Raw genomic sequence first — 25,196 nt, forward strand, 5'->3', positions numbered from 1 at the left:
AACTTAATGATTATGTAAGTGCATCAAGTGGGACGTGACGACCCAATTCGTAGTTGTCATCAGGGCCATTGCTAAGAAACATTGAATGTATATCTGAAATGATGGGAGAGCGTTTATGGGATAATGTTTTAGAGCTTATGCCACTGTTTAACTGGATAGTTAATCGCCAGAAACAACCCAGCTGGTGCATTTAACAGTCAACGTAAATGTTTCTTGGAATTAATGGACATTCATGGGTGGCAATGATAAAACATCTATAAATATTATTATTTAGTTAGAACAGAGGGAAATAAGCTTGATCTTAAAGCATTCTGTGATCATGCAATATTCCTCAAGGTGAGATATTGGAGACTGAAATATTTAGAGAAACCAGGAAAGGGGAATCTCCTTTTCTGTTCATCTCCCCTTATCACAACCCGGCATCCTCCTGCTATACCCTCGCTTAACATTTATTTTGCTCACCAGTGACGTGTCAGACACTGTTTCTGTTTCATGAATAGCAGACCCTATAATGGAGGAGCTTTGCAAAAGGTCTGGAAGACTTTTCACTTGCAGTGAGACAATCTTTTCAATGATGAAGTCTTGAATCTGCAATTTATAGAAATTGTAGGGAGAACATTGCCAGATGAGGTTCTGTACGGACATTTTTTCAGCACATTCCAGAAACAAATAATTGTTCAGCATTTGACTTAAAGCATATTTCCTGATATGTTGATAATAATAATAATAATAATAATAATAATAATTCTATGTTATTTAATTTTTAATAGTTCGTCTTTTTATTCTGTAAATATTTATACGTGGGCCACTGTTTTTTCAGTTACTACTGTTCGGTGCTACCCTTGATATATAAAGTTCATTATTATGATATAATTAGTTATATTATGTAGATAATCACCTGCAAATTAATTTGATTGGCTAATTTAAGCATGTCAAGACCACTGTGTAGGTATAGCCTGCATGCAAACTTCTACTGTAATTTCCCTTCACGCAGAAAAATTGATGTCTAAGAAGCGTCATCACTAATTGAGTTTCAGTATTCTGCTAATTCTCCAGAATTCAAGGACCATACGCTAATTGGTTGCTTGACAATTAGCCTTGTTAAAAGTCGACTGCTATTGGCTATCTGTGTTTCAAGATACTCGACATTATTTACGTGGTGTTTAAGATGTGGTATAATGTTTGGTATGTTCCTTATTGACTTGACACGTCCAGATGAGTGCTGATTTTTTTACGACACCTGGTAGCAGAATGACAGAATACTGTTGACAATCGTGGGTAATAGGAATCCATCCATTTCAGTAAAATACTCATTTAATCACAGCGATCATTCTTGCTAACGAATGACAAAGAAATAACACAAGAAAAACGCACTGGTCCGATAAACTAGTGCCAGGCCCCTAAAGGGAAATCATGTACGGTGGGCAGTCTCTTATTTGTAGAATTCTGCTCTAGAGAGTTACATATATAGATCACCGGAGGGAAACCGCCTAGCAAAATATAATTATGCCAAACTACACAACAGAGGTGCTAAATTGGACACCATGCAGACCTAGCTAGCAGCTATAAACATTTGTTATCACTGTGGTCAAACAGATTCGACACGGATACTTGCACTTCATCAAAACTCCTCTTAATAACACAACATACCATACCCATATAAAAACTGAGGTTATGTTAGTTGCGTCAAGACAGCAGACATCAACATTTCCTGAAATTCCTTCTTTCAGAATGAGTATAAATGACCATCCAGTGAAGCAGGTGTCATCCACGAAACCTCTTGGCGTGCACATCGACCAAAATATGAACTGGGAATGTCATATACAAAACATTTGCAAAAAGATTGCTTCTGCATTGGGCGCAATTAACCGAATACAACATCTTATAACCTTTAATTTGCTCAACCATATTTTAATTACTGTAGTGTTGTCTGGGGCAACTGTGGCAGTGGTCTCTCTGAAAAGCTTCAGAAGCTCCAGAATTGTGCAGCCCGTATTTTAATGTGTGCCAATTATGACTTTAATATCGATGAATTGTTCCGCACACCGGGATGGCTTAAACTCAAATATCAAAGATTTGAATCAGCTGCCATAATGAAGTACAAATCTATACATGGGATGACCCCTGAGTATCTGAGTTCTAGATTTGTGTTTCAGCCTATAACAACCTATAATCCAGTGACCTTCGGCCAACATGTTTACATGATTTTAAACGTAACATATGTCACCACAGTTTTGAATGAGTTTTAACTCGGCATCCTTGTAAGGCAGCTCTTAGTATGTAGTTTAAGTTGGTTTAATTAGGGATAATTAGTTGATCTTTTACCATTTTGTAATCTTTGCTGAAGGATTAACTGTGTATAAATTAAGTTATCATTAATATTACCAATTTACCCTGGCCTTCAGAAACAAGAATGGAGCTGAATAGCTTGGAAGTCAACAGTGAAAAGACAACAGCAAATGTCAGGAAACCTGCCTGGCTTCACAGGCCTCACTTTTCCCTTGTGAAAGTAGACGTCTCCACGCAGGCTATGTTTTGAACAAATCATATAGTTTTGATTTCCTCATGTTTGAACACGATGAACTGAGATTACTTTGTTTAAGGAACTCAAAAGTTCATAATCACATTTAATTACTGTAACAGTGCTAACATGGTCATTAATATAGAGCAAATTAAGGAGAGGATCAAAAAACAATCAACCAATCAAATTGTGAAATACCTGTACTAGTTGCAACTTATAACAACTGTACAAGTTGTGTGAATGTGATTTAAATGCGCACAAACAGAACTCAACTCATAATTAAATTTATGCTCCTCTGATGATATGGCCCGCTTCCCAAAACCCTAACCCTATTTATGACCAAAATCTGCGATATTCCCTACCCTATTTATGACTTGACCAAAAATTCGAAACCCTATTTATGACCTAACTCTTAAATCAAAACCCTGTTTCAGACCTGCGTTATAATAAGTTCCCTCGTTCAGACCAATGTTAAATTACCGTAAACATAATTTGTGAAGGGCTTTTGTTGATTTTCTTTTCGATAATGACGGAGAAGTGGCTTCTTTTTAAAAACATACCCCCCATATCAAGGCTAGAGTGCAAAAACCATACCCTATTTATGACCAAAATGGCCAAAATCAGCTAAAATCGATACCCTATTTATGACCAAAACAGCTGAAAAACCCTACCCTTTGGGGCCGCACATACCTATATAGCCCATGTAAGGGAATACACCCCGGGCCGTAGACTCACAAGTTTAAAAACACTAAATATTTGCATTTGCCTTCAAACTTTACGCTAAGCATTTTCAGTTTTACTGGTCATGTTTAAACACGAAAACTTATCTCTAAAAGTACAATTTACATACAGTTTTCTTAGCTGGAAGCACGAATATTAGCTGACATTTGCATTTACTTATCGTAAACAAACTCCGTGCAACCAGCGACCGATTCTAATATTTCCGCCAAGGAATAAAAGTAGACAACATTTCCATTGCCGTTCCTTGGTTCAGGCTTACTCTTATGGCTTTAGAGTACTTTTCCGAACAATTTCGACTGGATACAGACTGAATTTTTCATGAAGGGGGGCGGGGGGGGGGGGGGGGGGAGAGGGAACGTCTGCGTAAGAGCTAAGGCTAGCTAATCTATTTGTCTCCACTGAACCTAGTCAACAAATCCCAAGACAAATGTAACTAATGAGATAAAGCTGTTCCCACAGTAAACATCCCCAAGCCAATGCGATTCAAAAGTTCTGTTCGGGAACATTAATTGTCCCAGTTATGTAGCAGGTCACCTGGCATCCCGAAGAAACAGGCCACGTTATTGTTGATTGCACAGTCCAGAATCACCACCAAAAACTAAACCGTCTCGGGTGCACTTGCTTTTCGATGATGTCATTTGTTTTCGCCCCTGCTGCGAAAAACAAGCCTTACCTGCAAAATGTGTTTACTTCAATGACTCTTTCAATGAAACCCCCCCCCCCCCTTGACTTTTGTTGTTATTACTGTTGTTTTATTTTTTGCTGGGTTTTAGTATACGTTGTGAAACAACGGTTACACGGGATTTTGCCAAGGTAACAAAAATGGCACGTGTAGGAAAAACATTTTTCCTTTTCGGTTACATATTAATGACAAACAGAGAAACGTGATTTGCTAGTAATACCTTAGACATCAAAACACCAATGCAACTGACCACATTAAATGTCAAGGGCGCTGCATGTGATCTTTCTGATGTATCCATGGGTATTAACTACGAGAAATTTACCTCCGGAAATATTGGTCATACTCACTGGTGAAAGGGTCATTTACCACGGTAAAGAGTTCCGTGTAGCTAATCCCTAAGGGAGCGAATTTCCTGGAGACTAAAGTCCAAACATGTTTCTCCTGTGATCGTTTTTTCATCTGTAGCCTGAGATCTAACAATCAGGACTCTACGGTATCTTTACTCGACGTTCATCACTACAACACGACAAAATGTATAAATATTTACTGTAGAGCTACAGTTTCTCTGATTTATCCATGGCGCATCAACTTTTATGTGACTGAAATCCCACACAAGTTCGCATTGCGGACCTATTTTTTCTCACGGTTCTCATTCGCGTCACACTCGACGGACAAAGCAAGACTAATTAGAGAGGGACTACTCATAGCCTAGATGATATCTTTTGAACTATGGTGCAGAAAAAAATGCATGTAGTTAAATAAATAGCAATTTACACTGGAAAAGTTGAAAATTTACATGGACATGTCAATTGTAATTTACAGTATGTAAATCTTGATTTACATTCTTTGTAAATTACAATTTACATGTTAGGGTTTTGTAAAATAAAATTACAGGAAATTTACAGCTTTTATTACAGCATGTAAATGTTCTGTAAATAGTGATTTACATTGTCTTTGTCGATAATGATCATTTGAAGAACATGTAAAAACTTGTAAAATATTTTACGCACTTTTATAGTATCTGGCTTTGTAAAAAACATGTAAATTGCTCTGCTAAACCATGTGAGGAACGTGTAAATAATTCAAGCGAATGCTGTAAAAAGTCTGGAAATGTTATGTTTGTAACCCTGTAAAAACCATGTAAATGAAAAAAGGGGGCCTGTAAGAAACATGTAAAAACCATGTAAATGAAAAAAGGGGGCCTGTAAGAAACATGTAAAAACCAGGTAAATGAAAAAAGGGGGGCTGTAAGAAACATGTAAAAACCATGTAAATGAAAAAAGGGGGCCTGTAAGAAACATGTAAAAAGCATGTAAATGAAAAAAGGGGGCCTGTAAGAAACATGTAAAAACAACGTAAATGAAAGAAAGGGAGCCTGTAAGAAACACGTAAAAACCATGTAAATGGAAAACCTAGAAGTTGCACGGGTGCGACACCGCACTAACGAAGCTGTCTTCTTGTGAACTTTCCGCGCATCCACAACGACAAAATAAAACTAGAATTGTTACTGCACATGCAGGCGTCCCAAGCTTACGTCTCTAGAAAAGAGAAAAATTAATTCGCGGACACGTACGTATTTATTCATGAAGGTCCATGAAAGCGTCACGTGTTGAATGAGTTCAAGACGGAAAGAGCCCTGGTGACCGAGTTTGAACTGACGCGGAGTTAGGTTAGGCAGGGAACCATAAGGAACACCCAACGACCGTTTCCTCTCGAATGCTTTTCAACGCTGTTTTAGGCTATCTGGTGTACTTTCAAAGCTCTGTAGGTTAATTTTAGGTTGCGCAAAAAAAAAATTATCTGTTCGGTTATTCTAGAGGAGCTTGAGTATTCTCGAACTTACTAGGGCTTTTTTGTCCATTTCCCGAAAACGTTAGGTCTTATCGCCTTTCCGAAAATGATAGCTGACTTTTTTTCGGTACCCAAAATGACATTTTTAACAATCCGAAAACAACAAACATTAAACTTCTCATATCGCGAAAGTTCGAGGTCACAGTTGTGCCCCTGAACCGCTGAGAATGAACGAAATATCATCGATTTAGAGCGTTAAATATTCCGAAACATGCACATTCTACAAGTAAGATTAATACAACTAAGTCTGCCCTTGCATGTTCACTGTTTCTTTGTTTTTTGTTTTGTTTTGTTTTGTTTTGTTTTGTTTTGGTGATTTCTACCGTTTTGTGCTTTCATCACTGTTATCCCAGTCCCTTTATAAGAGCATACCAGCCTTGTGATTGCCCGATCTCCAACAAGCAGGAATCAGCGGTCTTCATGTTAGGTACCAGGTTCTCTCGGTTCTCCCGCCATGTTTGGCAGTTCGTTGGAACTTGCATCGAACTCGAGCTCTGTTTTAGCGGGCCAAAATCCACTCTACCTTCGCTTCGTCACCGTGCACGGTTTCAAGGCAAAGTTTACCGTTACCCAGAAGTTGAAGATAGCGATTACAGGCAACAAAAACAACAGGTAAGCAAGTTTTGCATAAATTGAACGAGCAGAGTAAAGTAACGTCAAGATACGTATACATTTCGTTTTGCCTTTGGTTGTGAATGTGTCATTATCAAGGAGAAGTTACATTGCTTGTGGAATCGACTTTGGTGATGTTTACCTGCCGTGCATAAAGAGCTTTATTATCTGTTATTATCTGTTCTCGATAACTGAGCATGAGCATGCGACATTTGTTATTGGCTTATATGCACCTCATGATTCTTTCTGATGCATGCTCTTGTAAGGTTATGTTGCCCTCTGATGTGAATGCTAGTAAGCTAAAATGTAATGTGCCATCTTCAGCAGAGAAATTTCTCTTATGCTAGAGTAAGTATTCTGAAGTTACTCAAGTGTCTACAGTTGTACCTACATGCAAGTTACAATATGCTGTTATACACAACTGTACGTGGACATTGCACCCACTGGTGCTGATACTGTAGTAAGTTAAATGTTGTGGTATTTTCTTTCACAAAAAAAACACTATGATACTTTATGAAGAGGTATACATGTACCTCAAACTGTCGTGAAAACTACACAGGACTTGAAAAAAAGGAAGAGTAACTTGCCCAGGCAGGGAAATCTACTTGTCTTGGATGACACAGTATAGTCAATCGATTATTTGATAACAATCAATAGAAATTAGTCAATGATATCAGAAATCAATAAAAGGATTCGTCATGAGTCATTGATTGTGATCAAATTTTCAATAAGCATTATCAATTTTGCTGATACTAGCTTATCTTTTAAGCAACATTTAATAAGAAAGAAATGAACAAAAGATTTAAAGTGAAATATGAAATCATGAATACAACTGCATAAAAACATAACATTGTATCTCGTAAACAGAATATTTTGCTGGCATACATGTATCAGGGACTATGTTTTGGGGGTTTTTGGTAGTGCCTTTGAAATCTGCATAAAACAAGTTACAATCAAACACTGTGTTGAGGGACAATTTTTCTACAGTTTAGGTGAACTAACAAAGAGAGACCAACTTTCAATTGATTCTCTAATGACTGATAAATTTGGTAAAATCAAACTGATAACTTGAAACTTTTCTAGCAATTGAGTACGAATTTCTTTCAATTGATCGATAGCATTGATAACACTTACATTAATTTCAATTTATTGATTTATATCAATTTATGGATTGATTTCAATCTATTACCTTACCCTGGGATGACCAGACAGCACTTTAGAGCCCTGTCACAGCTGTACATTTTACTTGTACGAAATTGGGCTCATACCAAATACATGTAGGTTTCATGTGTCATGCTTCTGTTCATGCATCTGTAGCAGGGCAGGAAAAAAATTGTAAGTCACTTGCCCAGTGGGCCAGTCAATTTCAGTTTTCACTTGCCCCACTTAAATATTAGTTGCCAGTGTGGTGGCCAGTAAGGAAATCAGAGGACAAATGCGAATGAAGTACACTCGGATTCCAAACTAATTCATGCTTTCAACCTAATAATTAACTAATCTTTAGGTGTTAAGTTTTGAAATGGAATGACTGGAAGTTATCATTTATCAAGCTGGCATTTTTAGTCAGACTCACAAGACTACTGACACTACATTGTAATTTCACTTGCCCACTGGGCCACTGAACTTCTATTTTCGCTTGCCCAAAAGCAAAATTTACTTGGCTGAGGAAATCAGACCTGGGTTTTTTCCTGCCTTGAGTAGATCACAGATAACATCAAAATGTGGTAGAAACAAAAAATAGTCACATAAGCCATTACTAGAGTGTGTCACAGAATCTGTGAATTTTTCAGGTGTGTGTCACTGATGTTTTTACCACATTTTGATGTCTTCTGTGATCTATTACTGAACAGATGCACAACAACATAGAATCTGTCTGCTTCGTAATACATAACAAAGAAACAAAAACAAACTTTTATGACATCATCTGTACCTTTGTCCACCAATAGAGGATAAGTGCACGTAAGAAACAATCAAATTGTGCCTGCAAATAACTTGACTTATTAGTTAAACATTGTTTGATAGGAGTTTGATTTATTGTCCATGATTATTACAATGTAGGAGATAGTGAACATTGAATAGTTACTGCCATGGATTTTGAGTTTAGTTCTTCTACATCCTCTGACATTCAGTGCCTTCCAATCAGAGATGCAAATTTTTTGTCACACAGTAGCTACAGATATAGATGTATGATCTGTTTGATTGATGAATATTCAGGGCTCAAAATAATGGCCGGTCAACGGGCAATGTCTGGCCAGAATGGTGACTTGACCGGACAAAAACTTCACTCGCCGGTCATGTTGACCAGTCATGTCATGTTGAGACGGTCATGTTGTTCATTCTTGAATAAACAATCAAATCCCCAACTGTAAATCTGAGAGTTTTTATCTCTTTTTTATCATGACCTCTAATGAAAACATACACCAATGCATACATGTATCTGTTCGAACAGCTAAAGACCATTCGCTTGCTGTTTGTCATGCGTTCAAGATCGATAGGAATGCCATTCGAGCGACTGGGGTTAAATCTGTTCAGAAAAATATTAAGCCAATCTTTAAACGGTCTAGCAGTGACTGGAACAAACAAACTATATTTGTGGGTTTAATTTAGCTCACATTACGTGCACTTGATTTTTTCGTAAATATCTTGACCAGTCAGAAATGAGACGTGACCGAGCTAAAATTACTTTGGCCGGTTAACATGACCGGCTACAGTCCGATTTCAAATGTCACAGTATAAATTGGAATGATAAGAAACAAAATAATAACTCCAGTGTAAAATTTGCTGATTGATATCATACACAGAATTTGCTGATTCATACTCAGACATAACTTATCTTATTTAACAAAATGTTTTATGTTACTTGTAGGATGAAGTAAAATTGAGAGTGTTCAATACATGCATACTCCTTGGCATTGATGCTTGATCAGGAAAAAATCAGCCACTGAGAAGTCTACAGTACCTATGACTCTATAAGGGGTCCGAGGTCCATTTCTTGAAGGCCCTGGAAACTTTTTGGGCCCATAAAGCCATCTTTAATTGAACTGTGTCTAAAAACTAAGGGCTGTATATGCCTGAAACTTCTTGTGTGAAGGAAACCTCTGTTCATATTGAGAATAAGCGAATAAAACAGCTCTGTAAGCATAAGATTTCAGATTTTGGTATGGCTTTCTGAGTGCGAAAACTTTTTGGGACCTTCGAGAAATGGGCCCCTGGTGCATTACAGTCTAACATGGTGACCTTCAACACTTTCTGGCATAAATTCAACCACTTTAAACATTATTTTCAATGCTTTGAAGTATCACCTACACTGTACCTGTGTTAGTGAATTAGCATTAAATTTGAATATCTTAGATCGCTAGGTTGATACTTATTGTTCAATACAGCAGCTATAAGATTTCATCATAAAAAGCAACGGCTATGTTTACATACATGTAGTACCAGAACAATAATTTATTAACTTATGATGTGTTATTGGAACTATGGTACTTGATAGGCCTTTCAATTTCAACAGGTCCCTATGAATTTTTTTTTTTACAGTACAGTTTTTTTTTATCACAAAAAGAAAAAGTAAAATTTTGAATATTGTTTACAGTGAATGTTTTGTCAGGGGTCCAAAATGTTTGTCCTGTTTGGATTCTGTACTGTTGGAAAAAGAAGGAAACTGTGACTTTGTAAACATAGCCTAAAAGATGTCAGAAGCCTTGTTTTATGTTATGCAATGTAGTATTCCTTTGGCATGAATGTTTTTATGATGAATTTAAAATGTCAATCTCTATCTTGTGGTAAATGTTTTTTCTCCCTATTTTCTGTTATTTCAAAAGAACAATTCACTCTATGAAAAAAGTTGATCAATATTTCACACTTACATTGTAGTAATTTTCATAATAAGGTAAAGGTAAAGTCTGCATATGAGCCACGTGGCCCAACAGACTGGAGCTTATCCTGCTTTCTGTAGCAGGAAGCGACGAGGATTATTTCTACTTCCCCTGGATGAGATGCCAGTCCATTGCAGGGTTACCCCACCATTAAATTCGCTGGTACCCACTTATACACCTGGGTGGAGAGGCACTGAGAGTAGTGTGTGTTGCCCAGCAACACAACAGAATGTACCTGCCTAGGGCTTGAACCCGGACCGCTCAATCAGGAGTTGAGCTCACTACATGTAACTACGAGGCCATCATGCCTCCCACATTTTTCAAAATAATTATTAAGGCTAATTTAATCCTACATTAATTACTTAGTAAGAAAAAAACAGTTTATTCATTCATTTTATGACAAAGGTATTATCATTATGTTACATTTGACTTTGTGAATTTAGTATATATTTGAGACAGGTTTCCATTTGCAAACAATTTTAATTTAGTAATACGCCTAAATCGCAAAATTTTCACTCCTTGTAGCTGACAACAGTATAGTTCTTAATCATTTTACTATTTATGAATTAAATAGAGTTGAATATGACATGGTTTTGCACAATCTTGAAAAGGTCTTGAAGTTTAGTAGTCTTCTTGAACAGTGCTTGAATTTTGTTAAAGGAGCTCAGTCATGGTATTTTAAAATATTTTGGCCATGCACAAAATTACATTTAAGTCGTCTTGTTATAGATAGAAAGAAAAGAAAACATGTTTTATTTGTTGCAATGTGTACATTGTAAACCTTATTCATGGCATATAAAAACTATTTGAATTTTACTGAGTTTGTTCTGATTGCAATAAATTTCTGATTCTGTATAAATTTGCATGTTTTCTACTATTATAATTAAGGTCAACAGATTTGATTACAATAAAACAGTACATTCCATGCATTTTTCTTCAAGTTATTATTTACAAGTTATTTATCGTACAGGGTTTCTGCCTCCCTTTTCCGATTTACATGTTATTTACAGGCTCTCTTTTTCAATTTACAGGTTATTTGCAGGGTCCCTTTTTCAATTTACAGGTTATTTACAGGCTCCCCTTTTCAATTTCCAGGTTGTTTACAGGCTCCCTTTTTCGATTTACATGTTATTTGCAGGTTCTCTTTTTCAATTTACAGCTTATTTACAGGCTCCCCTTTTCAATTTCCATGTTATTTGCAGGTTCCCTTTTTCGATTTCCATGTTATTTACAGGCTCTCTTTTTCCATTTACATGCTATTTACAGGCTCCCTTTTTCGATTTGCAAGTTATTTACAGGCTCCCTTTTTCGATTTACATGTTATTTACAGGCTCCCTTTTTCGATTTCCGTGTTATTTACAGGCTCTCTTTTTCCATTTACATGTTATTTACAGGCTCCCTGTTTCGATTTACATGTTATTTACAGGCTCCCTTTTTCGATTTACATGTTATTTACAGGCTCCCTTTTTTCCATTTACATGTTATTTACAGGCTCCCTTTTACGAGTTACATGTTATTTACAGGCTCCCTGTTTCGATTTACATGTTCTTTATGGGCTCCTTTTTTGATTTCCATGTTATTTACAGACTCCCTTTTTCGATTTACACGTTATTTACAGGCTCCCTTTTTCGATTTACATGTTATTTACAGGCTCCCTTTTTCGATTTCCGTGTTATTTACAGGCTCTCTTTTTCCATTTACATGTTATTTACAGGCTCCCTGTTTCGATTTACATGTTATTTACAGGCTCCCTTTTTCGATTTACATGTTATTTACAGGCTCCCTTTTTTCCATTTACATGTTATTTACAGGCTCCCTTTTACGAGTTACATGTTATTTACAGGCTCCCTGTTTCGATTTACATGTTCTTTATGGGCTCCTTTTTTGATTTCCATGTTATTTACAGACTCCCTTTTTCGATTTACACGTTATTTACAGGCTCCCTTTTTCGATTTACATGTTATTTACAGGCTCCTGTTTTCATTTTCCACATTATTTACAGCCTCCCTTTTTTTATTTACATGTTGTTTACAGCCTCCCCTTTTTATTTACATGTTATTTACAGTATTATGGCAGCCTCCCTGTATTAAATTTACATGTTATTTACGGGTTTCCAGGTTCAATCACAAGAAATTTACAGGCTATTTACAGTATTTGCAGGCACAGTTTACATGTTATTTACATGATCTTAGCCCTTTGCTTTGAAACATTTACAGTGTTTTCTTCATCATTTACATGTTTCACTTGAAATATTTACATGTTTTTTACATGAAACCTCCAAAACATGTAAAAGGGGAAAAATCATGTAAATTAATCTTTACAGTCTCTTTTTGATTATTTACATGTTAATTACATGTTATTTACATACTCTGTAAATTTTCAACTTTTCCAGTGTTAATGAAAGCTAGTTCATTACCTCCGATATTTTTGTTGAATCCCTTGTAGTATCTTCTAAAAGTGCTTGAACGATCACATTTGCTATTCGTTCTGCGTTGCTGAGATCCCCATCTTTTATTGCATTATTAAACTCGCTGTCATTTGCTGTTATACGTCTGCTGATTTGATCTGGTCTCAAGAGCTCTGGAAATGGTTCAACCTACAGAAATATTTATGTGCAATATGTTACAACATACCAGTACTGGTTGTTAAAAGTGACAACCTGTCATTTAATATGCACGTAATGTGATGCAAGAATTAATAATAATCAAGGATATACTGTACCTGCACAGAGAAATGGACTCTTGGAGCAGACACGCCATTTTTATCAGTCACTGTGACATTGAACTTCACAGTATAATTCCAAGACAGCTTTCCAGATGGCAGCCATGAGTTAACACTACTACTAGAGCCATTGTACAACACCCCATGTAGACCATTCTGTAGTTGATATTGAAACAAATAAGACAGGGGCGTGCTGTCACTTTCCCAGTCACTACAGCTCAGGTTAAAAACAGTCTCCAGTGAGGTGCCATTTGATGGAGTGATGGAACATGTTCCCCCTCTAGGTGGTGATGAAGTGGAGATGTCGCGAGCACTCATTCCTTGGTGACCGTCCATAGTCTGAACAAACACTGCCAGCCGGTAGTACTTTCCGCCATCAAGGGAGTCCTCTTTGATTACAATACTGCTAGAATCGAGGGATGTAGTTGTGATAAGTTGCAAATCTTGTATTTTCCTCCAAACAGTGTCATTATTTGTGGCAGATGGGTATTGTTTGTAAAGTATCCATTGGTATGTAGATATCTTGGAGCACTGCGGTCCATAGCACTGTGACTGGATACTTAATTTAACTGATAGACTGATTTTAGGTTCACAATTTATTATACATCTGAAAATCAAATGAAAATATATATTATGTTATGAAAAATGCCTCTGAACAGCTTTTATTCTAGAAAGGAGGTAAGACCTATCATATGAAACAAACAAACGATCTTTGAGTAACTGCACTTGTTTATTTCATGGCTGTGTGCTAATAAGTGGCTCTGTTTTCTCATGGATGTCATGCTATTCTAACAGTATCAAGAATCTTGTCGGTTAGTGGCAAAAAAAGTTTCAAGGAAAAGAAGAAATAATAACTAAAAGTACTAAAGTGAACCAGGGTACCAATTGCATCCTGAGAACCAGTGCCAAGCATTGGTGTGGGACCACTAGTAACCCGTGAAGAATTGAAAAAAAAATAAATAAAAAATAAAGAATAATAATAATAAATAAATAAAATAACTGAAAAATCTATTAACCTCCTATGTATGTCTCTTGTGTCTTCTGTAGCACGTGCTGTTAATTAATGCACCGTTCTCATGTATACAGTGGCATTTTAATAAATTAATGTTTTATTAATTATTCAATTCTGTTTATTTCTGAATAGCTAATTTATCCAACTATGCTCCAATTGGACGTAATAGCCATTTGGGTTATTTTGTTTGGTTTGAAGTCATGGTGTTATCTGCTGGACATCTGCCACTACCTATACCATATAATAATGCAGAGAATAGAATCAACATTATAGTTCCTTGAGAGGGTTCCCAGTAGGTTTGGCGGGATGCGGGATTTGGCTTTTTTTCGCCGTGATATTTGGGATTTAACCCGAAAACAGGGGCGGGAAGCGGGAATTACAACTACGAGCGGGAGCGGGATTTCGTGTTTCTATGGGGTTGGGATACGGGATTTCAATTTTTACGCGATCTTATAAATTGTTATTGACCAGCGCAAAAACCACAAGCTGGCAGAAACGAGCCGTATAGCTGTGTCAGGTTTCAAGTAATGAATAGCAACCGCTCTGTACCCTATCAGGTTCTTTCAAACGTGTCGTCCATTTCCGACATTTTTGATGCCTGCGTCTGTAACGTTGGCCTCCCGATCCTTTCTAGTTTTCCTAGTCTTTCGACCTTTTCCAAAGCGCTTGGCTTGTTTTGCCCGGGATGGCCACACCAGATGGCGGTGATAGTGATTTACCGAACGAAGTATGCGACATTACGAATTGCGTCACCATATATTAGACCATAATACGAAAAGGATGTGCGAGCAGGAATGCCTTCATTCGGAAAGAAAAGTTCTGAGCCCAGTTTTCAAGTAAAGTGAAGACGCTGAAAGCTTTGAAAGAAACTGTCAAGTGTGTTTACGGGCCATCTCTTGAATATGGGAATGAACAATCTTTTTCTTTCACTGATACGTGGACAAAAGGAAACAAAACAGTAAACCGTTTACAGAAAGAAACGTTATAATCATTTGTGCTTACTTATCTGCTACCCATTGAATTCTTTGGTGATCTTGTATGCAATATCTTGTTTTAAAAAGTTTGTGGCAATAATTAAATTAATTATTAATTTAAAAAATTTATAATTAACGCAGAAACGTCTTGGAAAAGTAGGCGGGGTTCAAATGCAGACTGCAGACCAGGGGGCAAATGACAGGGTTGATAAACAATGAAAGAACTTTCATACCGTTGAGATATTTGAGGCGGATCCCCTTTTACCAAGTGTATAACTTGATGATCACTTGAGCTGCGATAATCTTTTGCCACCACCAGTTTAACTACTAAGGTCGCCAAGTCCTGAAACATGGAAGAGGCAGTATTGATGGTAACTTCAAGTCCAGAATCATTCCCAATATAATGAACATTTGACTGGTTTATTCCTGTGAAGGAGTCTCTCACCCCTGTCTGTAGGCCAGAATAGTTGCCTTTGATCTCATCATAATGCCAGGTGAAGTTCATCCTGGAGTAGTTACCTAGTCCAACAAACGGGTCATAGGAAAGTGATGCATTCATTGTGATGTTTTCATTTTATCCTCGGATTACTTCGGTACCACCATAGATGATAGCGATGAGGTTCGGTTTTCTTTGGTAGGACTTTCCATCTACATGTAAACACCATCAAATAACAACTTTCATTAGTTTAGACATATCGTATGTATTGTGTCAAACATAAAGACACATGCACCTGTACTGTAAACAAGGCACCAGAGTCAAGATCTAGCTATTGCAGCCCCAAAGTTCTTGAAAACGGAAAAAAAGAAAATTGAAAAAGCAAATTTTGCGACTTACATAATTGAAACATATCTAAGAAAAGAGAATTAAAAACAAAATACAGACAAGCAAGAAGACAACAATATCTACTTTCAATTTAGGCTGTGTTGATAAGTATCACTCAGAAAATAATTCTGCAAGTACGCTTGGAAATTTTACTTGGGACTTCTATCTCTTATGGTCACGTAGGGGCCAAACCACCCCGCTAATGTTTCATGAAGGCTATATTTGCTTGGTTTATATATTTCTGAACCAAGCTTGGCAGATGAGCTTTCTTTGTTCTCCAGTTTATTTCAATTTGAAAGTTGTGACAAAATCTTAGATTATGACGTCATAATTGATGACGTCACCAAAACGTGCTATAATTTTTTGTAAAATCGGATAAAAAGATTATGTCATTGGAAAGGCCTTGCCTTGAGGAGTAAAATGCCGGAAACCGTTTTTTGCTATGATGATTATTTTTCGAGATATGGTAAGTTAAATATTTTTTGTTGTCCCCCCCGGAATTTGCTTAACCATACTGTCTTTCTTAAGTCAGTCTCTCTGGTTTATATTTTTCAGTTTTATTCTAGGAGGGCTAATAATCTAGAAAAATAGAAAGCTTGATGTTGTCAAAAATCGTATGGTTTTAGAAATTTGATTTTCGGCTTTGTTAGGATGGTATTAACAGTAAAAAAACGGGTGACGTCACAGGTTATGACGTAACAAAACTAATTTTAACGCAATAACACTAGAGGGATAATTTTTTATTCCGATTTTCTTCTTTATTTTTGCTTTAGTCATCTGGCACATCACATGTGCAACATAGCTGCATTTGCTGGAACAAAATTACGGCTCCAATTTGGGGATTTTTCTCAAGGTGGGGACCCCATATTTTGCAGAGTTATTTTTCATATTTAAAAATGCCATATTTCATTTAATTTTGGTGATATGGACGAAATTTTTTCAGGTTTCAACTCCCCTTGATGTGCTCTTTCGAACACATTGTAAAAAATATGCATATAAAAAACTTCAAAAGTGGCAAAAAACACGACGTCATCACTTTGACGTCACAACTTTGACATTTACTGACATTTTCACGTAAATATAATTGGCAATAGGTCTCCTGCTCATCTGCCAAGTTCGGTGTCGAAAGAGTCGATACTTTTTAAGTAATGTGAAATAATGTGAAATACCCAAGAACTGACGAAACATTTGGGGGGTGGTTTGGCCCCTACGTGGGTGCTTTTTTAGGAACAAAATATCGAGCGGATATCAGCAATGCTTTCTCTAATAAAATTGTTGTTCTACATCATGGATCAAGTTAAAAGAGTTTTAAAGTGTCATCCATCGACGTCTTGGAGCATACATCGCTTTCGTGATACCGGCAATACTCACACATTTAGTTCGATAAAACTAGACAATGAGGAGGCAGAAGAACACTTAACAGAAAAAAGCCTTGAAATATTATGAGAGACGACATCGAAGGATGGGAAGTGATTCTTACTATCACTAGCAACATTAATTTTGGCTGGACTTAAAATCCCTTGCAATCACTTGTCACACATACACCACTGGCTCAAGCACCTCTTTTTGATTGCCTCCTTTACTAGACTCTTCGCATTTTTGACCAAAGACTCTAAATAGAGCCCAAATTAATTGTTATTGATTGCATCCTATTCAGGAATCAAGACTCAGTCTGCAAACATGGCCCAATAAGAATTTACAGGCCCAGAGCGATTCTTACGTTGGCAACTCTTAAGGGCCTGGTCTGGCATCGAAACTCTGACTGGCGACCCAATATTGAAGAAAAACGGGAGGGTTTTCCTAGGGGGCTGGGTGTGGCTACACGTGGCTATATTGGTGGGATTGCTCCGGTTTACGCGTACGCCGTTAGAGGTTAGATATATATAAAACCATGCCAAAACTGTCATAGTCATATCACGGTTGGATTCTGCACTGCTCTGATTCAGTAAAACATTGACTGAGTGGAAGAGCGAGGCTAGAAAATGTTTGGTATGTTATCATTCTAGTTTGATAGGTCACAGAACATTGCTCTTTAAATCCTCAATCATGTGAAGAACTGGAGTGGATCTTCACAAAAATCAAGTTATCTTTTGGCATCAGATCGTGAACCGTTTTTATGGTTTGCTGTTTTACCATTAGGTTGTCACCACAAGGTCGGAGGAACAAGCTTCCAGGTCACAAAAAAGCAGAAAAAACGAGTACCACTAACATTAAAAAAATCACCAGATAGGATCAGAGAGCAGCGAGAATCATTTTCCCAAATACAGAATTCCCTCTTGTTGTGACTCAATAACAAATAAATTTATTTCTTACTTGGGGAAGTGTAACTCAGTTGCGTGTAAGTTGCTGAAAATCCGTCGTACTGCTTGGACTGCGTATCATCAGAGACAAATAGCACTTTCAGGATCTCAAGAATTGAGTAATATGTTATAATCTCACCAGGTGCACCACATATTTTGTCATTTGAATCGGGATCAGCCCATAAGCCATTTTGAATTTGCAGATAATCACAAGTGCACGCGTTCTGTGGACCGCATTGCTGTATTTTTAGGCCCATGTCAATTTCTAGCTTAACACGGTTTCCCTGGCGTGCTGTTATCTGCCAGCTGCAGTTCAGCTTATCTGGATACTTTCTGGGGTAAAAAGGACTAGTAATAACACCTGATGTCTCAGTAAGGGTGATGTTTCTAGGACACACTGAAACAAGAAAACCAAAAGGAAAACCGTTTCAGGTAACTTCAATACATACACGGCGCAACGCACACATTAAGTAATCTTAGGAATAGCCTGAACGTTAATTTCACTGCATGTTTAAAGGTTTTTAGGAAGCTTTTCCATTTAGATATTTTTTTTTTCGTTTTCAAATAATTTAATTTATAGTATGGTGAATACACGACTATGTTCAAGTGAATATATGAAAGATCATATATTTTATTATCTATACGACTGAATATTTAACAATTAGACCCTTCGCCCGCCAGGCTAGGGCTACGGGTCAATAGCCCATGAGGCGAAGCCTCATGGGCTATTGACCCGTGGCCCTTGAGGGCGAAGGGTCTAATTGTTTTAGTATCACCCAACTAGTCGGACAGAAAAGGTAATAATAAAGTTAGCAAATGCAAGTTGAAGAAATATTTATTTGGGAATAAAACGAAAGAAAGCGTCACGCTCGATGGCGCCAATTTCGCTACTCGATGACTGTTACTAATAGTCCCCTAGTAGCGTAGCCAATCAAAACGCAGGATTTGCATTAGTCCACTAGTTGGGTGATACTAAACAACTATATTCAAGTGAATATATAAAAGATCATATATTTGAACTTCGGAGAAAGATATGAAGATATGATTGATTATCGCAGTTATACAAACAACTTAAGCAGTTGTGAAATTGAAGCCTGAAAAAAAAATTTCTCAGGCTTTACTCCCGCAACTGCTTAAGTTGTGTGTATAACTGCGATGATCAATCATATCTTCATACGACTATATTGTTCCCCATTTTCTTTCTTTCGTCATAAGAAGCTGACTTACGTAGTAGTCCATCTATCGCTTCATAAGACGCATTAAATCCTGGGTAACCATTGCCAGCAGATCGCAGCCTAACTTGGATGGTATTTCCGACAGAGTACACTGGAGCAGGAAGTTCTCGCCCACATAGCTGAAATTCTTGAGCGCCATCATCCGAGGCAACATTAGTGATAAAAACACTGGCTCCCTCTGGCTCCCTCTGGCTCTCCAATACACGCTGAGCTTTGGTTTTGCTCCAAAGTGAAGCTGAAGAAGGTTACTTTGATACTTCGGCCAAATGGCACTGTGATATTCCAGGTACAATTGCTGTTTGTGTAGAAGCTGTTTGGAAAATTCGGGCTTGAAAAGAATCCACTCGATCCTTCAAGGAATTCTCCCGGTGGAACGCATGCTGTATAGGAAATCAACTTAATCAGTTATAAGTGAACAAAGTAATAACTTAGGAAAATGTTTCCTTTTTTCTCTGTTCCACTGTTATTACCCTGGGGGTTTGGGATCGGGGGGGGGGGGGTACGGAAGGGGGTTGTTTCTCTTAGCTTCTAAACTTAAGTGCGAATAGCAATCCATATATATTAACAAAGCCACGGCTAACACAAAAACGTGGTTTAGTTCCTGTGCACGCTCGGATTGGCACAAACGTTTGAGCTTATTGACCGAGTGGCAGGGCTGGGCTAGAAAATATGTTGTAGGACGTCACGACGTCGTCGATGTCGTTTCAAATGTCGAATTTTGGCTACCGTAAAACGCGAGAAAACCCATGCAAAAAGATTCGAATGAGACTGTTGAGAAAACAGCTAAACGTTTTGTTCAGCTTTTTTCGTAAATCGAGATATTAGAGACTCAGCTGTCTGAATTCCCTTTAAACGCTAAAGCGTGGCTATTGAGGAAATATTCAACAATTATATTTGGAGCTCGAGATTTTTTATCACATGATAGTTAACGAGTCACCTATCACGCATAGAAATCGAGAGCGATCGAATAGTCTAACTGTTTAAGTATAAATCCACTAGTCGTTCAAAACTTTATCTAAATCCTCTTCACAAACACTTTGACATATTAGGGCTGCTTGCGGAGGAAGCCTGCTTTCCTCCTGAATTATTTTCGTCTGTCAAAGACATCTCTGTTCTTGGTAATGTATCGAGAGGATTTACCGTAGCTCACTCATTTCTTTGTTGATCGAAAATTCTAGAAAAGCCAACAGTGGCTTTCCCATTAACAAGCAGAAATTTCTTTCATTGTGTTGGAAAATAGCACTAATTGGCTATATTGGTAGGGTATGATTTTTAAACCGTTTTGGTCAGAAATAGGGTATCCATTTTGGCCATTTTGGTCTCGAGATCTTTATCACATGATAGTTGACGGGTGGGGGTTTTGGGAAAGTGGCCGCTCACCCTCACCAAATTTTTCTGGGAGTACCCTCCCCGAGGACGGAGATTATCTATTGACTGATAACCAACATTATTATATATTAAACTCACTATCTCTTTTCTGATTGGCCGAAAGGGTACAGTGAATTTTCGAAATCAGTGCCTGCGACGTCATCTACAATCATGGACAAAAGTCTTGGGGCAAATTTGCACTTTTGGCACTTTTGCGTACACGCCAGGCGCGAATACAACTTCACCTGTCTAACCTCGCCCCCCACCCTCCACACAATGTTGAAAACTAGTACGTGCAATTTCAACTGACTGTCAACATTGTGTTGGGTGGGGAGGGGGGACAGCAACCCGTTTATAAAGGATATAGCAGCGTTTTCTTCATACTTCAGTTCTAAAACACAGATAATCCGTTACATTACATAAGTGTCCCAAGGACTTTTGTCCACGATTGTAGCTGCAGATTATACAGTAATCATGTCAAGGGCACTCAAGGTCACGAGTAATCATGTAACGTATGACCGCAGTGTCATGTCAAGTTCGCGCGCCTTGTGTTGCTTGCTTTCAGTGAAGAAGCAAAAACATGACTTCCATTTTTTTTTTCGTTCAGCGTATAAGAGAACAATTATGAGATTCGGTTTTTGTGATATCAAGAGTACAAGAATAATCAAGGTCTCGAAGCCGAAGGCTGAGGCTCATAACCCCTACTTCGACCTTGATTATTCTGGATATCACAAAAACCTCATCCAGTAATTGTTTATTACCCAAGGCTAGGGGTAATGATGGGTAAACTGCCAGTGAGAAGTCGAGTTTTTGGACAGTGCGCTTGCAGGGTGTGCTCGGCAAGTTACACCTTTTACTAGGCGCAAGGTGCGTGTGTAGAAGATTGGTGAACTTGGACCTTAACGCTGGTCGCAAAGGAGTTCTTTCGACAACAGTGTTGGACGTATTATTAGCACACGGAAGAAACGTCCTTTCCTCTCGAATTGTTTTCCTCTGTTGAGTTCGATTTAATTTTGGTTCGATTTTGTTCGATTAGATACGCAGGGAGGTTTGTCAACATATTTCAGGTTCATGGTATATTTTCAGTCATTCAGGTTGGCTATTAACACAACTGATCAATGCAACTTACCAGCGCCGGCGTTACCACAATAGCGAGAGTACCACTTACGAGGAAGCCTGTGTAATTCATACACGTAGTAAGAACCGCAGTTCTTCACTTTAATGATGCTAGTCAACCAACAGCAGTCACTGTAATCATTATGACAGACTTGACGTTTCACCACTCCTTCAGCGACTGTCGGGTGTGCACCATTAAGCCAACCTGGACGCCTAGTACCGCAGCGATACTTGAGAACGCATTTGTCCGGCATCTGATCCCCGGCAGCTCCTTGGAAACGATACCAACCCGTTACCAGGTCTCTATCGTATCTGTAATGAGGTTCTGCGTTTCCTTGAGCGCGGTCTGCTTCACTCAGGACTGTGTAATTTGTACAACCATCCACTTCAAGTAAAACCATACCAGTTAGTTACAGTAAGAGGCGTTACAGTCATAAAAAAAAAACTTAATTACTGGTATGATTCATTATTGTAGGGTATCTGATCTTTATTTCCGTAGTGTAGCAGCTCTCGTAAGCTTGTAATTCTATTTGTCGTCATTGCAGCAGCTGTTATTGTTTTAGGGCTAGGGGCATTGTTTCTGTTGTTTGTTCTATTGTCCTCTCAAAGGGTTTCAAGCCATTCATGCGAGACTTTGCGAGAGCTGCGACATGACCCATTTATTTGCTTATTCTTTTCTGTTTTGTCCAAAAATATTATATTTACCAAGATCATTAGATAACGTTATATAGTTTTTTCCCATCAATATTAATCTTGAGGAGTACTTTTTCTGTCACTAATAAAAGGTTCGTCGAATCACTGCAGTCTTTTGTTAACACGAAAACTTACTCTATTCCACTCTGCTGTCCTCAGAAAACAAACGCTTAATAATCCAATGAGGAAATGCAGCAAATCAAATTAAACAAAAACATTGAAGAATTTCCCAGCATGAGCGGCCGAATTTGAGCAAAGGCATTACCTTTCTAGATATTTTACTTACCTCCGCAAGTAGGTGCTGGAAATAATCATAAAGTTTGGATTAAATTCAAAATCAAAATCAAGCAAAGTTGATCAATTCAGTAAAATTTGTAGTACAACCCTCAAATTTTGATACTTTTACTTAGATACTTAGATACTTATATCGTTCTACAGTGGAACCCCGTCAATCCGGTCACCACGGGCCACAAACATCTACCCGCATTAACGGGGTGACCGTATTAAAGGGGTTCTTTAAATAAGACAACGACTGACTGGGCTTAAGCTCGGGCCAAAATAAAGCGGCCGTAATAACGAGGTGATCCGGCCCTAATAACGAAGTGACCAGGCCGCATTAACGTGGTGACCGTATCAAACGGGGTGGCCGTGAGGCGAGGATTCCGCTGTAGATATTATGCCTAATCTGTTTTATGACAACTTAATAGGGAATCAGTCGTGACTGAAAAAAGGACTTGTTTGAAGATTGTCATGACATGAAAGTAAACAAGCCTATATGGGTTATCCCTATCTAATGTCTTGTCCGAGTCACTATATTTTTTGTTTTTTTAAGGGCCCAGAACCCGGCAGGGTAACCATAGAGGGCCAAAGCTTAAGTGTCGACGACCTTTTTTCTTCAAAATCTTTGTTAGAGACCCTGTTAAGCCTTTGTTAGGAGCAATTAATTATGCTTCAAAAAGAAGCGTTATTTTAGATTAAAATCGCTTTAACAAACCATGTACGAGTATTTATTGACCGAGACACCTTTACATGGTCAGCTTAACTATGGATGCTCCACCGAAAGAAAGGCTTTATCCGGCAGAAATATATCGGTTGAACGTTTGAAAGAAACAATTTTACGATACTGCATTTTCCATTGTATTCGTCAGAATTCTGCTTTACCACATATCTTAGGGACTGTCGTGATATATGTACAAGATGTTGCAAACTAGGAATGTCTAGTTCATTTGCAGGCAAGACGAACATTAAAATGCAGGCGCTCAAATTTGCCATGGGCCATAAGTTTGTTACAGTAGCCGGCAGGGTGCTACACTGAACGATCACAGCTACAGGGAACACAATGTTAAAACACAATCGCACAAAGATTAAATGAACGAATGGCTTACTTATCTGTGCTGCGCCAAAAAGAACAATGGCTTGTAGAAATAACAGTGGTATCATCTTTTATATCTGCAGAAAACCACATCAACCCTGTGTTTTAATTTTGGTGTAAAATTTGTGAGTGGGAAGAATGCGAGTGGCGGAGTTGCGAGTTGAAGTTGCCGGTTGCGAGTTGTCGGTTTGAATTCGAGTTGACGTTTTTACATTAACCAAACGGTAGTAGTTACGACTGCTACTCTTCTGAAGACGAAATTCTAAATTTTCCAGTATTAGCTCTGAATCGCAAAAATTCAAGATTATTTTACATAAAAATACAATAAATTGAATTCAATACAAATTGACGTACCATTGCTCTAAGAGGGTGATAGCAGGTTTTGTCTTCTATCCGCGAATTGTGACTTCCTCTTTGGTGAACACTAGAAATTGATGGACTAGCTAAGTACTCAGTATACTCATTAAAACATCTATATTGCCGTATTGATTGTAGAAAATTGAATATGTAGAAATCTAGGTCCAATTTACCTGTTATGTTTTCTTTTTTTTTTCTTGCCAAATCAAAACAAACGTTTCGGTCTCATCCTGAGAAGTCGTACCGCAGGAAAAGTTCCCTTTCTGTGAGGACCAAAATTAACAACAGTTTGTTTAATATAATAGGAGAACAGTTAATCAACGTGATAAATAATTTGTTTATCACGAGTATGATTACAGACCGGATAGGGCGACACGAAGTCTCATTACCAATTAATCATAAACATAGGCACGCAAGGCGTGCAAGAGTTATATTTTTGTGAATTAAAAGCCCCCGGAGGTAGCAGCACTCACTCTTAACAGTAATGATAAGGTTAATCCAACCAGTTTGTTTGGTTACGATGTACAGCGGAGAAAGAAAAAATTAGAATTTTTGTCACTGTAGGTTTAGCTTAGAAAATATTCTTTAGTTCGTATTGTGTAATCGTCGATCGTCCGGGTGGGGGTAGTTCTGAAAAGGACTGTTGTTGGTGACTGACGTTTCTACAACTTGAGCAGAAGACATCTTCAGAGTCAAGTAAAGAGTTTGTCAGTCGATAGTGTTATAAATCTGCTCCGTTGAAAGTGATTTGTCAGTTTAGCCATGATGGTATTGGCTGGAAGACTCGTGTAAAGTTGTCATCAGTCATTGGTCGGTTTCGATCCGTCTATTGTCTGTCAAATCACTCCTACTGTTAGTCAAATTAAGTTGGTCTGTTAGAGGTCCGTTTTTTGGTTTCGTTTACGTCGCGAATAAAGTCATTAGTAAGGTGCCGCTAGTTGTT

The 25,196-nt window shown here is 37.9% G+C and overlaps 1 protein-coding gene, 1 long non-coding RNA gene and 1 pseudogene across 4 annotated transcripts in view; 1 reads left to right on the plus strand and 2 right to left on the minus strand.

Moving 5' to 3' along the window:
• Positions 1 to 20,454, minus strand: part of LOC149115088 (polycystin-1-like protein 2) — a 45,713-nt pseudogene extending 25,259 nt beyond the window's left edge. Inside the window, exons 1-7 of the transcript XR_016206186.1 lie at positions 20,382 to 20,454; positions 19,340 to 19,582; positions 18,126 to 18,509; positions 15,223 to 15,637; positions 13,004 to 13,610; positions 12,699 to 12,878; positions 463 to 588 (exon numbers count right to left, since the gene is read on the minus strand). The product of XR_016206186.1 is annotated as a polycystin-1-like protein 2 (transcript). The remainder of the gene's footprint in view (positions 1 to 462; positions 589 to 12,698; positions 12,879 to 13,003; positions 13,611 to 15,222; positions 15,638 to 18,125; positions 18,510 to 19,339; positions 19,583 to 20,381) is intronic.
• Positions 5,566 to 10,611, plus strand: LOC149115089 (uncharacterized). Of its 2 annotated transcripts, none has more exons than XR_016205982.1 (2): positions 5,566 to 6,755; positions 9,274 to 10,611. It is a non-coding gene; the product is annotated as an uncharacterized LOC149115089 (long non-coding RNA). The 2 variants fall into 2 exon arrangements; XR_016205981.1 differs by having other exon boundaries at positions 6,119 to 6,407; positions 9,274 to 10,233.
• An 878-nt stretch (positions 20,455 to 21,332) lies between the features above and the next one.
• LOC149115090 (pancreatic secretory granule membrane major glycoprotein GP2-like) lies at positions 21,333 to 24,098 on the minus strand. The gene is made up of 3 exons (XM_089284693.1): positions 23,910 to 24,098; positions 22,811 to 22,825; positions 21,333 to 22,216 (listed from the first exon to the last, which is right to left on the minus strand). The coding sequence occupies exons 1-3, from the start codon at positions 23,962 to 23,964 to the stop codon at positions 21,831 to 21,833; spliced, it is 456 nt and encodes a 151-aa protein (XP_089140819.1). The 5' UTR covers positions 23,965 to 24,098; the 3' UTR covers positions 21,333 to 21,830.
• Positions 24,099 to 25,196: the final 1,098 nt, after the last annotated feature.

The sequence above is a fragment of the Orbicella faveolata genome, unplaced genomic scaffold, assembly GCF_042242905.1.
Source record: "Orbicella faveolata isolate gen_17 unplaced genomic scaffold, um_ofav_v1 contig_13, whole genome shotgun sequence".
Classification (NCBI taxonomy): Eukaryota; Metazoa; Cnidaria; class Anthozoa; order Scleractinia; family Merulinidae; genus Orbicella; species Orbicella faveolata.

Coding starts and splice junctions, on each gene's coding strand:
- LOC149115090 (XM_089284693.1), bottom strand. CDS start 23,964: ATGATACCACTGTTATTTCTACAAGCCATTGTTCTTTTTGGCGCAGCA.